At 34.2% G+C, this 12,908-nt stretch overlaps 1 protein-coding gene across 1 annotated transcript in view; it reads right to left on the bottom strand.

Annotated features, from left to right (window-relative positions):
* Positions 1-12,120, bottom strand: part of mslna (mesothelin a) — a 32,327-nt gene extending 20,207 nt beyond the window's left edge. Inside the window, exons 1-35 of the mRNA XM_065257877.1 lie at positions 12,064-12,120; positions 11,870-11,927; positions 11,735-11,760; positions 11,480-11,590; positions 11,177-11,385; positions 10,993-11,087; positions 10,801-10,910; positions 10,550-10,723; positions 10,198-10,266; positions 8,252-8,469; positions 8,103-8,172; positions 7,627-7,758; positions 7,349-7,539; positions 5,579-5,679; positions 5,154-5,266; positions 4,815-4,991; positions 4,662-4,693; positions 4,482-4,579; positions 4,347-4,369; positions 4,215-4,236; positions 4,095-4,122; positions 3,910-4,009; positions 3,683-3,823; positions 3,368-3,579; positions 2,947-3,050; positions 2,606-2,724; positions 1,845-2,021; positions 1,690-1,721; positions 1,510-1,607; positions 1,366-1,388; positions 1,238-1,259; positions 1,118-1,145; positions 933-1,032; positions 706-846; positions 388-599 (exon numbers count right to left, since the gene is read on the bottom strand). Of these exons, the coding sequence (XP_065113949.1) occupies positions 388-599; positions 706-846; positions 933-1,032; positions 1,118-1,145; positions 1,238-1,259; positions 1,366-1,388; positions 1,510-1,607; positions 1,690-1,721; positions 1,845-2,021; positions 2,606-2,724; positions 2,947-3,050; positions 3,368-3,579; positions 3,683-3,823; positions 3,910-4,009; positions 4,095-4,122; positions 4,215-4,236; positions 4,347-4,369; positions 4,482-4,579; positions 4,662-4,693; positions 4,815-4,991; positions 5,154-5,266; positions 5,579-5,679; positions 7,349-7,539; positions 7,627-7,758; positions 8,103-8,172; positions 8,252-8,469; positions 10,198-10,266; positions 10,550-10,723; positions 10,801-10,910; positions 10,993-11,087; positions 11,177-11,385; positions 11,480-11,590; positions 11,735-11,760; positions 11,870-11,927; positions 12,064-12,066 (3,569 nt within the window). The 5' untranslated portion in view covers positions 12,067-12,120. The remainder of the gene's footprint in view (positions 1-387; positions 600-705; positions 847-932; positions 1,033-1,117; positions 1,146-1,237; positions 1,260-1,365; positions 1,389-1,509; positions 1,608-1,689; positions 1,722-1,844; positions 2,022-2,605; positions 2,725-2,946; positions 3,051-3,367; positions 3,580-3,682; positions 3,824-3,909; positions 4,010-4,094; positions 4,123-4,214; positions 4,237-4,346; positions 4,370-4,481; positions 4,580-4,661; positions 4,694-4,814; positions 4,992-5,153; positions 5,267-5,578; positions 5,680-7,348; positions 7,540-7,626; positions 7,759-8,102; positions 8,173-8,251; positions 8,470-10,197; positions 10,267-10,549; positions 10,724-10,800; positions 10,911-10,992; positions 11,088-11,176; positions 11,386-11,479; positions 11,591-11,734; positions 11,761-11,869; positions 11,928-12,063) is intronic.
* Between the last annotated feature and the right edge of the window lie 788 nt (positions 12,121-12,908).

Raw genomic sequence — 12,908 nt, forward strand, 5'->3', positions numbered from 1 at the left:
TGCACTTTTACTAAAAACATTTAACTCTAATGTGTATTGGATCCCCAAAGCCCTTTAAAAAACAGACCAAAAAAAAATTTTTTTACTGCTTATTGAGAATAACACATATTTTGTTTTTATGACATTAATTCAATTTGGAGCGACAATAAGGTAAAACATACACAGACAACATTGAAATTTCATATTTGATCATAATTCCTTCTTTACAGTAATATCATTTTACGTCATTGATATACTACTTTACTTTTAAAAATGAACATACAAAAAACATTTTGGTAAAACCAAATTTGGCACCACTTTGGACAGGGTAAAAGATCAAAATCAGTTATTGTTAAAATTTGCAGTTGCAAAATGCACACATTTTAAACACACCAAAGTTAAACTTACATAGCACGATAACTTTCACAGCTGAAGTTTTTGGTACTGAGACAGGACAGAGCTCCTGAAGATATTGATGGTAAGAAGGGTCTTAGTTTCCCCTGCATCCATGTGCCAACGAAGGCAGGATCTCTCAGTCTCTGGGGACTCAAGCGATCAATTCGGACCTCAACGATCACGTCCATAACACTGGACAAGGACACGTTGTTGGGACTCTGAGTCTGATATATACCAAAAAAATATACTGTTAAAGAAACTTTTTGACTTCATTTCATTGGCCAAAGTGATGTATAAGTACATAATGTGTCTCAATCATGAGCATCATACCATGTTAGTGAATCTCTGGAGGGCATCATCAAGTTGTGTGCCGAGTTTGCTGAAGAAAAGCTTCCAGGTGTCTTTTGTCACATTGCTGGACGGTGAACAGGCCAACAGATCAGCAACTTGTTGAGGGTTCAACCTTGAAACCTGATGCAAAAAATGAAACAATAACACAAATATAGAAATAATAACTATTCAATGACATTTAGTGAGTTTCTCTAATGTGATATTACCGTTGACAGACAGGCAAACTGCTGGACACTGAAGTTGCAAACATTTAGTGATCCTGTTGCATTCACAGTTACTGTATTCAAGAACTGACTCAAAGCAGAGCTGTCGACCAGAAGAATATAAAACATTTAATATAAACTCACAGTTGTGTTGTCAGTGTTTTAAACTTTTAGATAAAACATCTCACCTGTTGACACTTGCACAGATGGCCATTTCTGAAAAAGAGAAGACAGTCAATGTTAGAGAGCTCAATAACATCTAAAATCATTCAAGTTAAAATCATAAGAACATCATCAGAGTCATTTACCATTTACAGGAGTTACTGCACACTGTAAGAAATGAAAACAAACTTTATTAACTGAAGTAAAGAATGAAATATAATAAAACAGATATAAATGAAACATTAACATTATCTTTTTGTCTATCACCACTTACCTCGCTGGCTCTCAATATGCACTCTAAAGGGAAACAAGACAAAATTCATACTTAAAATTTTGTACATTATACTATTTTGATGTGATCAACTAATGTACAGATATTTTGTTATTAAATCCTACAACTAATAAATGTGTGTCTCACCATCAGGAGGAATCATCATTATTGAATCTCTAATAGTCAGCAGAGCGTCAGTCTGGTTAGGAAGGAGTGATGATAAAGCCTGATCTATTCTGTCAAAACTGATTCACAGAGAAAGAAAAACATAAATTTAAGCTAATGTAACCAGAACATTCATTATTTTAAATATTTCCAATCACTTACATGTTTCTGTAATTTTCACAACTGAAGTTTGTCTGCGGGACAAAAGAAAGTTTACTAAACTGTTTTTGGGTAACAAGGATGATAGCGAGATAATCAAGGCTGAGCAAATATTAAGTATTTTTCCACACTAGTTAGTAAGTTAAGAGTCAAGATACCAGGCGTGCTTGTGACTGAAGAACGGGCAGGAAGTGGATGAGTCTGTCTCTGTTAGATGGTTGAAGAAGGAAGTCAAAGACTCTTCTGAGGACTTCATTTCTGTCTCCTACTCTGGCAGGAGGTCTGAACACCAAATCATTCAGTTGCATCGGTGTGAGAACAGAAAGAGCATCCAGCTGAAAATGAGATAAGAGATATTTAACTTTCATTGGTTTAAAGGCATTGAAATCCTTTAGATTATATGCAGAATTTAAAGGAAATCTTCATTTTAACTCTTTCCCAGCCATTGACAAGTTAACTCATCAATTAACAGAAAACGCTTCCCTGCCAATGACGAGTTTTTCCAGCAATCCGCTATTATCCACCAGGTGACGCTCTAACCCAGCTTATAAAGCCTGGAAGCAACCCCTTAGGGCAAACAGTAAAAACTCTGTGTACGTTTTGAGGATCGATCTGAATCTCTATTAAAAGTCATTCACAAAAATGCAAATATCTTAGCTTTTTGCTCAAAATGAGAGAAACCTACCAATATCTGAGAGGTGATAAAAGAGAACAAATGAAGGTAAGAGGAAACTTTTTTTTTAAAGCAGATGCTCTGTTCTTTCATTTAATATATTGTCTGTTTATATATTTAAAGAAGAACATTGGGAAGGCATTAAACTTTTGTGAAAATCATAAAAAATGCTGGCGCTGGCTGTCAACTTTTTTTTAAATGCTGGCAGTGAAAGAGTTAATAATCACTGATAATCTTTTGACTCACGGCTGAGAAATTGCTGCTTAAATTGTAGAAATCTTGAAGTTGTGCAAAGGGAGAGAAGATCGCAAAGTTCTGCAGGATGAAGTCCAAACTGTTGCTAAATGGCAACATGCAGCCACCATCTGAAATAAATAAATAAAACCGAGTTCAAAACCGACTGGCATTTACATGAGGTTTACATAATAATTCAGGTGAATAAAGCAGGAAAAATAAATTATCATTTTAAACTGTGTAGATCTATAATAATTGTTTTCTAAATGTTTATACCATATTTGCTTTATTCATGGAGAAAAGCTTCATCATTATTGTAACATCTGCACAACTGATCAAACAGGAAAATCTACCTGAGTTCAATGTTTGTGTCAGGAATGGACGAATGAAGTTTGTGTAGGTCAGATTTTGAGTTGGATTGCCCATCGGTCCAGTATTATTATTAAGCACCATAAAACTTGAGAAAGTAAAAGAGTTTGAGATATAATGAGGCAGTGATGCATACTTTACATCTGAAATATTACATCTCTATTAATTATAAAACATTAACTCTAATGTTGTGTATTGGATACCTAAGGCCCTTTTATGAGAAACAAACTATAAAAAAATTACTGCTATGAACATAAAAACATTTGGGGGACACACAATTAAGTACCAGGTTGAACAGGGTAGAGTAAGAAAACTTTAAAGGGACAAAACTGGTTATTGTCAAAATTTGCAATTGCAAACCTGCATACAGTGTCATTTTATACAACACAACAAAGATAAACTTACATAGCACGATAACTTTCACAGCTGAAGTTTTTGTTACTGAGACAGGACAGAGCTCCTGAAGATATTGATGGTAAGAAAGGTCTTAGTTTCCCCTGCATCCATGTGCCAACGAAGACAGGATCTCTCAGTCTCTGGGGACTCAAGCGATCAATTCGGACCTCAACGATCACGTCCATAACACTGGACAAGGAGACGTTGCTGGGACTCTGAGTCTGATATATACCAAAAATATAATATATACTGTTAAAGATACTTTTTGACTTCATTTCATTGGCCAAAGTGATGTATAATGTGTGTCAATCATGAGCATCATACCATGTTAGTAAATCTCTGGAGAGCATCATCAAGTTGTGTGCCGAGTTTGCTGAAGAAAAGCTTCCAGGTGTCTTTTGTCACATTGCTGGACGGTGAACAGGCCAACAGATCAGCAACTTGTTGAGGGTTCAACTTTGAAACCTGATGTCAAAAATAAAACAATGACACACATACAGAAATAATAACTATTCAATGACATTTAGAGAGTTTCTGTAATGTGATATTACCATTGGCAGACAGGCAAACTGCTGGACACTGAAGTTGCAAACATTTAGTGATCCTGTTGCATTCACAGTTTCTGTATTCAAGAACTGACTCAAAGCAGAGCTGTCGACCAGAAGAATATAAAACATTTAATATAAACTCACAGTTGTGTATTTAGTGTTTTGAACTTTTAGATAAAACATCTCACCTGTTGACACTTGCACAGATGGCCGTTTCTTAAAGACAGAAGACAGTCAATGTTAGAGAGCTCAATAACATCTAAAATCATTCAAGTTAAAATCATAAGAACATCATCAGAGTCATTTACCATTTACAGGAGTTACTGCGCACTGTAAGAAATGAAAACAAACTTTATTAACTGAAGTATAGACTGAAATATCTATGAAACAGACAATATAAATGAAACATGAACATTATCTTTTTGTCTATCAGCACTTACTTGACTGGCTCTCAATATGCACTCTGGAGAGAAATAACACAGAATTCATCAAAATTTGACATTATATTATTTTGATGTGATGAACTAATTTACAGATATTTTGATATTTTGTTAACTAATAAATGTGTGTCTCACCATCAGGAGGAATCATCATTATTAAATCTCTAATAGTCAGCAGAGCGTCAGTCTGGTTAGGTAGGAGTGATGATAAAGCCTGATCTATTCTGTCAAAACTGATTCACAGAGAAAGAAAAACATAAATTCAAGCTAATGTAACCAGAACATTCATTATTTTAAATATTTCCAACCACTTACATGTTTCTGTAATTTTCACAACTGAAGTTTGCCTGCGGGACAAAAGAAAGTTTACTACATTGTTAAATAGGAACGAGAGGGACATCAGAGTTGACAACTGAACAAATAATTAACATTTTCACACACTAGTTAGTAAGTTAAGAGTTAAGATACCAGGCGGGCTTGTTTCTGAAGAGAGGGCAGGAATTTGATAAGTTTGTCTCTGTTAGATGCTTGAAGAAGGAAGTCAAAGACTCTTCGGAGGACTTCATTTCTGTCTCCTACACCAGCGGGAGGTGTGAACACGAGTTGACTTAGTTGATCCACTGAGAGAGCAGGAATAGCATCCAGCTGAGAATAAGATAAGAGATGCTCTCAGTTTATTTAAATTGACAAAGAATTGACATGCTTGATGTGTTAAGTCCAGGTATCTCTATATACTTTATGTTAGGTCAACAATTATCATTGTAAACCTTTTACATTGTATAAGCAAAAGAAAATCTTTTGACTCACGGCTGAGAAATTAAGGCTTAAATTGTAGAAATCTTGAAGCTGTGCAAAAGCAGAGAAGCCCCCCAAATTCTGCAGGATGAAGTCCACACTGTTGTTGAGTGTGCAGTCACCACCTGAAATAAAAAAAGAGTACCAAATCAAAATTCAGAACTGTTGTACTGGGCCAGCTCAATATACAGAAGCAGATAATGTGCTTATTTATTGTGAAATATTAATTCTATTTTCCATTTCAACACAAGTTTGTTAGCGTCAATAAGATGACCAGCCTGATTTCATGAGAACTTGTACATATTTCCCGAATTTGCCCAAAGTGATTCATAAAAAAAACGAACGATTATCATAATAAAACAACAATGAAACCCCACCCCTAACCAATGCCACTCCATACAATATGTAAGAATTGCCATGAGATTGGTATGACGTACTTGTGTTTAGTCTTCTTGTCAGGAATGGACGGATAAGGTTAGTGTAGACTGCTTGGGTCAGATTGCCCATCAATGCACTATTGTTACTTAAACCAACAACACTGCAAAAGTAAAACAGTAAGACATGAAATAATCCATGTTTAATGCATGGTATTAACATTTTAAATGTTTTTTTATTAATGTAACATTGATCACAAATTACAAGCATCTCAATGGTTAAATGGAAAAGTGACTGATTATTTACTCACTCATTGTCATCAAAATGTTTATGTCTCTTTTCTTTAGCCAAAAACAATCAGAGTTATCGCACTGATCTTTCGTCACAACTCATAAGATAATGACTAGTCAATGTGATTTCACATGCCGCCATATTTAAATCTACATTTGTTGTCTCTTTACATTATATATGTATCACCAAAAGCTCAAAATATGAATCATTTTTTTCTCACAAAAAGTTATATATGGATTATACCACAGGCTTGTTGAAGGGTGCATTCTGATTGGTTGAGAAATGTTCCATGGGTATGCATTTTTTTTTTATATCCGCACACCTTACTTGTCAAATGTCTTAAAAATTTGCACCAGAGCAATGTTTGTGGTAACCGTGGTATAAGCAGAATAATTGGCTCCGGTCCTTTGAATTATTTGAAAATAATGCACACCCACGGTGTAATAATGGGTGTGCATTATTTTCTTATAATTCAATGGCCCGTTGTCAATTATTTCTATGTACTTTAATGATGGATGGATGCACTTTTGGAGCTTCGAAACATTGATCCCCAAGGCCATTATAAGGCAGGGAAGAGCCATATAATTGATTATAACTCTGATTGTGTTCAGCTAAAGAAAGAAAGACTTGAATGACGGATAAGTAAATAATCAGTACATTTACTACACATTTAATTGACTTTCCTAATTTTATAATAATTTATTATTTGTACTACACTGTAAAACATGAAAGAAAAAGAAAGCTTATCTCAATTGGAAATACCTAAAAAAAATTAATATTTTCAACTTCAATTTTTAAGTTACCTATTCCCCACCAGCCTTTATTAATAAAAAAGTTGCCCGTCAGCATTTTTTGTGTTCAACACAAAAGTTTCACAAAATGCAATTTTTTTCATCCTATCCTTATTTGTTTTATTTTTTAACCTTTTAAATATGGGTAGGTTTCTTCAAAAATACCAAATTTTGAGCAAAGAGCTGAAATAATTGCATTTTTGTAAAGGAATTTTGATTTCAGATTTAGAGCGGTTATCAAAATATACAGAGTTTTAAATGTTGAAAAACATTTTTTGCTTCAGTTTTTTTTATAAATTGGGTAAGAGCGCCATCTAGTGGATAATAGCAGAATAACAGATTACTGTAAAAACTTGTCAGGAAAGCGTCATTGGCATGGAAATGTTTTCTCGTAATTGACGAGATAACTTGTCAATGGTGGGGAAAGAGTAAAAGTGAGTTTTCACGTAAAGTTGAAAAAATGTGAAGTTAGCATTGTAAGTAGCAAGTAATTTTTAAGTTGATCCAACTTTTACTTTTTACAGTGCATGTAGCATGTTTACACATAGTTAAAAGTTAGTTTCAATTTTAATTTCCAATTAATTCCTAGAATATATTTTTTGTGTAAGAGTTTCTAGAACAAACATGACTAGGAAGTAAATCAATCTCAAAACATCAGATAAGGGTTTGACATATCAGAGGCAAAAATTTGCATTTGTAATAATCAGATAATAAATGATTATCAGATATAAGTGAACGTGACAAACATACAGTTGCCTGTAGACCTGACAGCTGAACTCTCGTGTGCTCAAGCAAGACAGGTATTCTCCCGGGACAGTGGGTAATAAGGGTGTCATCTTGATTTGAAACCAAAAGTTCATGAAATCCACATCATCCAGATTTTCAGGTGTAAAGCTGTCAGTTGGAAGTTCGCCATATAAAGCTGAAAGGTTGCTCGAGTTCTACAATGAAATAACATCGATATGCGTTTCAGAAAGCAGTCTTTTTGGATTGTACCACATAAAATTTAAATGTTTTATTATTTTTACCCCTGTGGACTGATTGGCCGCTGTCAGCACTTGTTTGTTCAGTCCTGCGATCAGAAGTCGCAGGTTGTCTTCAGATACAGTTAGATTTAAAGAAGCAACACAGTTCAGTGCTTTGGCAAACCGTTCTGTAGTCTGTGATAGAAGAAAATGTATCATTAGCTTTATGAACTGTAAAACTGTAAAAATACAAATGTGCTTAATTTGGTACAAATGTCTTAGTTTTCTCATATTTCAATGTATTTTTTGAATGGATGGAAGGGGGAAACAAAATTTGTTTTAAGTTCACGTAACAAAATACCGTAGCTCCTATCTGCATTTTAACAGAACAAGTTTTGTGGAAAACTGATATCTGTACAATTCATCATTTACTTGTACAAGTTGTTCCAGTTTTTGGACTGAGAACAAAACCACACTATGTAGTAGTTTCAATTTTCACATTCTTGTATGACAAGCCAGATTTAAAGGTGACAACTCACACGACAAGTGCTGTTACTGCTGGGCACTGTGCAGATATCAGCAGGATCTGTGAGCGGAGGGTCCGTGGCACTGAACAAATCATAAAGATTTAACGGTTAAAAAACTGCAAAAGTTAAAAACTAAAATACATTACATATGTTCTACTCACAAGACAATGCTGCTTATGTCTGAGGTGCTGTTTGTTAAAGTCTGGCCACTTGCTAGATATTTTTGCACCATAGGAACAATGATATTCTGTGTCCAGTCAATAATATTGCTGCTGTTCATAGCACTTAATGTGCTATTAACAGACCCGTTTAGAGGAAGATAGCTCAGCGTGAAGTTCAACAGCTGTGTTACATTGCCACTGAGACTGGGTGTTTTTATCTGAAAAAGAGATAAACAGAAGCGATTATGTTATCTTACAAAATAGAACCATAGGATACCACCCAGCGACAGAAAAGGTACAGTTTTATTCTGACAGTGTACTGATAAAACTGTTTACGTTGTAATGCACTGTAAATCACTTTGATAAAAGCAGTGCATACATGTAAATCTAATGAGTATTTACCTACAGTATTTGCAATCACCTATGTTAACCATATACAGTAGCCTACTGTGCAAGGCCACCATCACCAGCTTTGTTGTTTTAGCAAAGTTTTAATGTCCATCAATATTTATTTTTCACTCTTTTTATTAAGATACAAATAATATTAAAAATAAAACAAATTTCAGAATTGTATAGTGATCATATATAATTTCTCAGTCCCTTTATATAGAATATAACCGGAAAATACAAGAAATGTGTATGTAGTATTAAAACAGTATAAAAGTATAAGCTGAAGGGTATTTAGGGTAAACTCCCTTTCCACTTGAGTAATAGCAGGCAGCTGCAGGATCTCTTAAACCTAAATTAAATTAAATCCTAATTTTTTATTCTAATCGAATGACTTCAGGACTTCAGTCTCCTCAAAACAGCTCAAGATGTGTTTCGTGCCAAGAGAGGTCACACTAAATACTGACTGATGCCTGAAGAAGACCTGACCCTTCAGCTTATACTTTTATACTGTTTTAATACTACATACACATTTCTTGTATTTTCCGGTTATATTCTATATAAAGGGACTGAGAAATTATATATGATCACTATACAATTGCAAAAACAACAAATCTAATGGTAGCATGTGTTTTGCACAAATGTGCTACATGCTCCAAGGCCATTTTAAATAATCTAATAAATATTTGAAAACCAGGCTGAAGTCTCAAAATCCAATTCTGAGATAACGATCATTAAAGTCTGATTTTAATCATTCATTTTAATATGATTTAAAGGTGCAGTGTGTAAATTTTAGAAAGATCTCTTGACAGAAATGCAAAATAATATACAAAACTATATTATCAACTTATCAACTATATTATATGTATAAAGACCTTTTTTATAATGAACCATTATGCTTTTATTACCTAAGAATGAGACGTTTTTACACACACGAGGGTCCCCTTATGTGGAAGTTGCCATTTTTTGCCGCCATGTTTCTACAGAAGCCCTTAACGGAAAAACTTTTTTCTAAGTTGTCTCTGACAATGACATGTTTTTCCGGTGGCGGCTACCGTAGCTATGCACTTCAAAAGTGAGGGGTGAGCAGGTAACTGAGCTGTTGGTTGCAATTCGCAACCTCACCACTAGATTCTGCTAAAATTTACACACTGCACCTTTAAATTTTTGACACAACCTTACTCAGTCAATATTAAAAAAATCAAGGTTATTTTTCACAAAATGTTCTGACATTGTGTTAAATTATTTTATCAGTAAATAAAAAAGACTTTGTCTGGTTTTCACAGGCAGGATTACATATTTTCTATTTATAAAGGTTAATTTTCTAGTCCTGCGTGCTTATGGGATGCGTGCAAAAGTGATTTACCACAACAGGTTAATTTTTAAATTGTTCACTATTATTTCCATATACACAGTAAAAGTGTTTTGGGACAACATATGACCAGGAAGTAAAATCAATCTAAAAATAGAAGATGAGAGTGCAAAACTATGCATTTGAAATAATCAGATAATAAATGGTTATCAGGTATCAGCTAAATTCCAAAGAGACAAAAACTTACAATTTTATTCACTGATGATTGGATGAATCTTCCCAATGGTTTCAGTAAAACCAGAAAGTCATTGAGAGTCTGCACAAGAATGAGAAAAGAATGAGATTTATCTGTACATGAAGAATGAGATTTATACTGGCGCATCACACTGTAAAATAAAATGCAGCACATTTGTCAAATCAACATATATTTTTAAGCTACTTTAACTTAAAAAAATACTTGTTTTTAAAACTACTCACAGGTCAAAACTTTAAAAAAGTAGGTTGAATTGACAACCAGTTGTTTTAACTTTACGCTGTATTTTTTACACTGACCAAATGAAATCTGAAAAATGAATCAGTTCACAAAACACAAATCTAACCTTAGTAGTTTCATTTGAATTCACGATGGTTAGGTTAACTGTTACGCCCTGGAGATCAGTCTGGAAACTGTTGAATATCGAATAGGCAGAATCATTGTTTAAAGTACCAGATGCAAGAAGATTAAATGCCAACCCGGCTCTCTGCTCTGGGGTGAGCTGTGCTGAGACATTCATCTGCAAAAAAGGCAAAAAGTATTCAACAACAATTCTGAACCATGTTATATTAAACTATGAATAGCTCTGTTCTCTACCCCATTGAAGTCTGGCTTCAAAGTTAGAAAATCTTCATATGTTGCATAAGTGGAAAAACCCTGGAAGTTTTGCAAAAGCCATTCCTGATCAGATGTGTTGCTGCAGCGAACTTTAAAGAAAAAAGTGAACTTTAGCATTATAAGAAGACAATTGAAAATCTTGGCAAAACAAAAATGGATAAGAAAAATTACCATCAATATCTTTTCTTGTCAGGAATGATTTTATGAAGTTCTGATATACCATCTTTTCACTTTCAGGGCTAGTTAACGCATCAAACTTTCTTACACTGAAACACATAACATTTTCAATGGTAAGTTCTCTGACAATGTTGTATGTCTATTGCATTTGTGTATTGTATAGTCTGTGAATACATACAAAAATTGAAAGGTATCGCAGCTTAAGCTGCTTTGACTCAGACAGAAGAGGGTCTCTTTGGGCAATGACGATGGGAGGTATGCATTTAACTTCAGGTTGAAATAAGTTGTTGCATAAGTAGAATCATTTAACGAAACCGACAGTTGAGATCCATTCCTGATGGAGTTGATTACGCTGCTGACATTGGGACTCACTGAAACTTTGGATCTCTGTGTGGATGATTACAAAGGGTTAAAAAGGTATTGACTTGCCTTAAAAGAATGGAAAGAGTTTTCGATATGCTGATGTTGATGTTTACTGTACCAGTGCAGTGTACAAATCAAAGGTGGCGTCTGTGAATCCCTTGAGATTGGGGACATCTGTGAGGGGAATCCCTGAACAGCTGAGGGTGTTATTTAGTGTGGCATCCGTATACTGTAAGAGAAATTGGGAATCATCAACAGGGCAGAATAAGCAAAGCCAAACACTGTTTTTAAACCCATGAAAAGTTTGTAAAAAAAAACACTCAACAAATGACTTATAAGCAACATCTATAAAAGTTTAGAAAGTGCTAAATACCTGGCTGTTTGTCACTGTGATAAAGCCTGTTGAACAGACACATTGCATATATATCAACATACCATCTAAAAATATTATAAAAACAAGTTTATTAAAGGTCATACTATGTAAGTGATTGAGAACGGCTCCACTTACCAAATCCAAAAAGGACAAGACAAAGCTGAAAGTGCCTCATTTTCACACTTTGACACCCCTAAACCAAACAAAATACAAACGCATAGCATTATTTCTTATAGATTGTATTAACATGGAAATGATCAATTATTAAATATATTATTAAATATCCAGCCCATATTCATATGTACTCAACAGAAAATTGTACGACTTACCATTTACAGGAGTATCTCTGTGTGTGTCGGTCAGTCTTCCCTACAGGTGCACAGCTGTCAAGTGAGGTATTAAATGTGTGCAGATCAACTAATACTCACTCCTCGCTTACGTCACTCAAAACAAGACCAACAAGCATAAATACAGTACTGAGGAAAACAAATGAGTGGAAGCAGGAAATGTTTCTTATATTTCTTTATGTCTATTTTGGTTATCTGATATGATTTAAAATAGATTTTCAATTGACAGTCTGCAACCTTTTATTGCTTTTTGATTTGCTCAATTTTGTAAATATTCATTTGTATGAACACTGAAGTATCTTAAGGGCATGACATGTTAACTTTGGGAATGTAAAAAAATGCAGTGGACAGATTTGATGCCATGGCCATGCGATGTAATGCTGTGTCCTCTGTTTTAATCCTTATGTTGAGGGAACAACATCATCTTCTCGCGGCCATGAAATGTTATGTTGAGGGAACAACATCAGGCTGAGAATTCACTGAAGTTAACAATGCCTTATTTTGGCATTCCTCATTGATCCTAAGACATGAATCTGAATGATTTTTAGTATTTTCTTAAAATTAAACATCTTTTTCTGCTTGTCCTGAGATCTTTTTGTTTTGTTTTACAATAGAACTAAATTAGTAGCAATTCATGACACACTTAAACAAAACAAAAAATCTTAAATTTTCATTAAATAAATCTTACAATATAACTGCGACAATATGTGATTAAATTATATTAAAGAATTCCTGCTTATGGCAGGATTAAATTGCATTTAAAGAGATCATATGCAAAACCAGCTAAATGCATCTGAAACTTGTAGTATTAGTTTTCTTGGGTCTGT

This window comes from Paramisgurnus dabryanus, chromosome 3 (assembly GCF_030506205.2).
Source record: "Paramisgurnus dabryanus chromosome 3, PD_genome_1.1, whole genome shotgun sequence".
In the NCBI taxonomy this organism is placed as follows: domain Eukaryota; kingdom Metazoa; phylum Chordata; class Actinopteri; order Cypriniformes; family Cobitidae; genus Paramisgurnus; species Paramisgurnus dabryanus.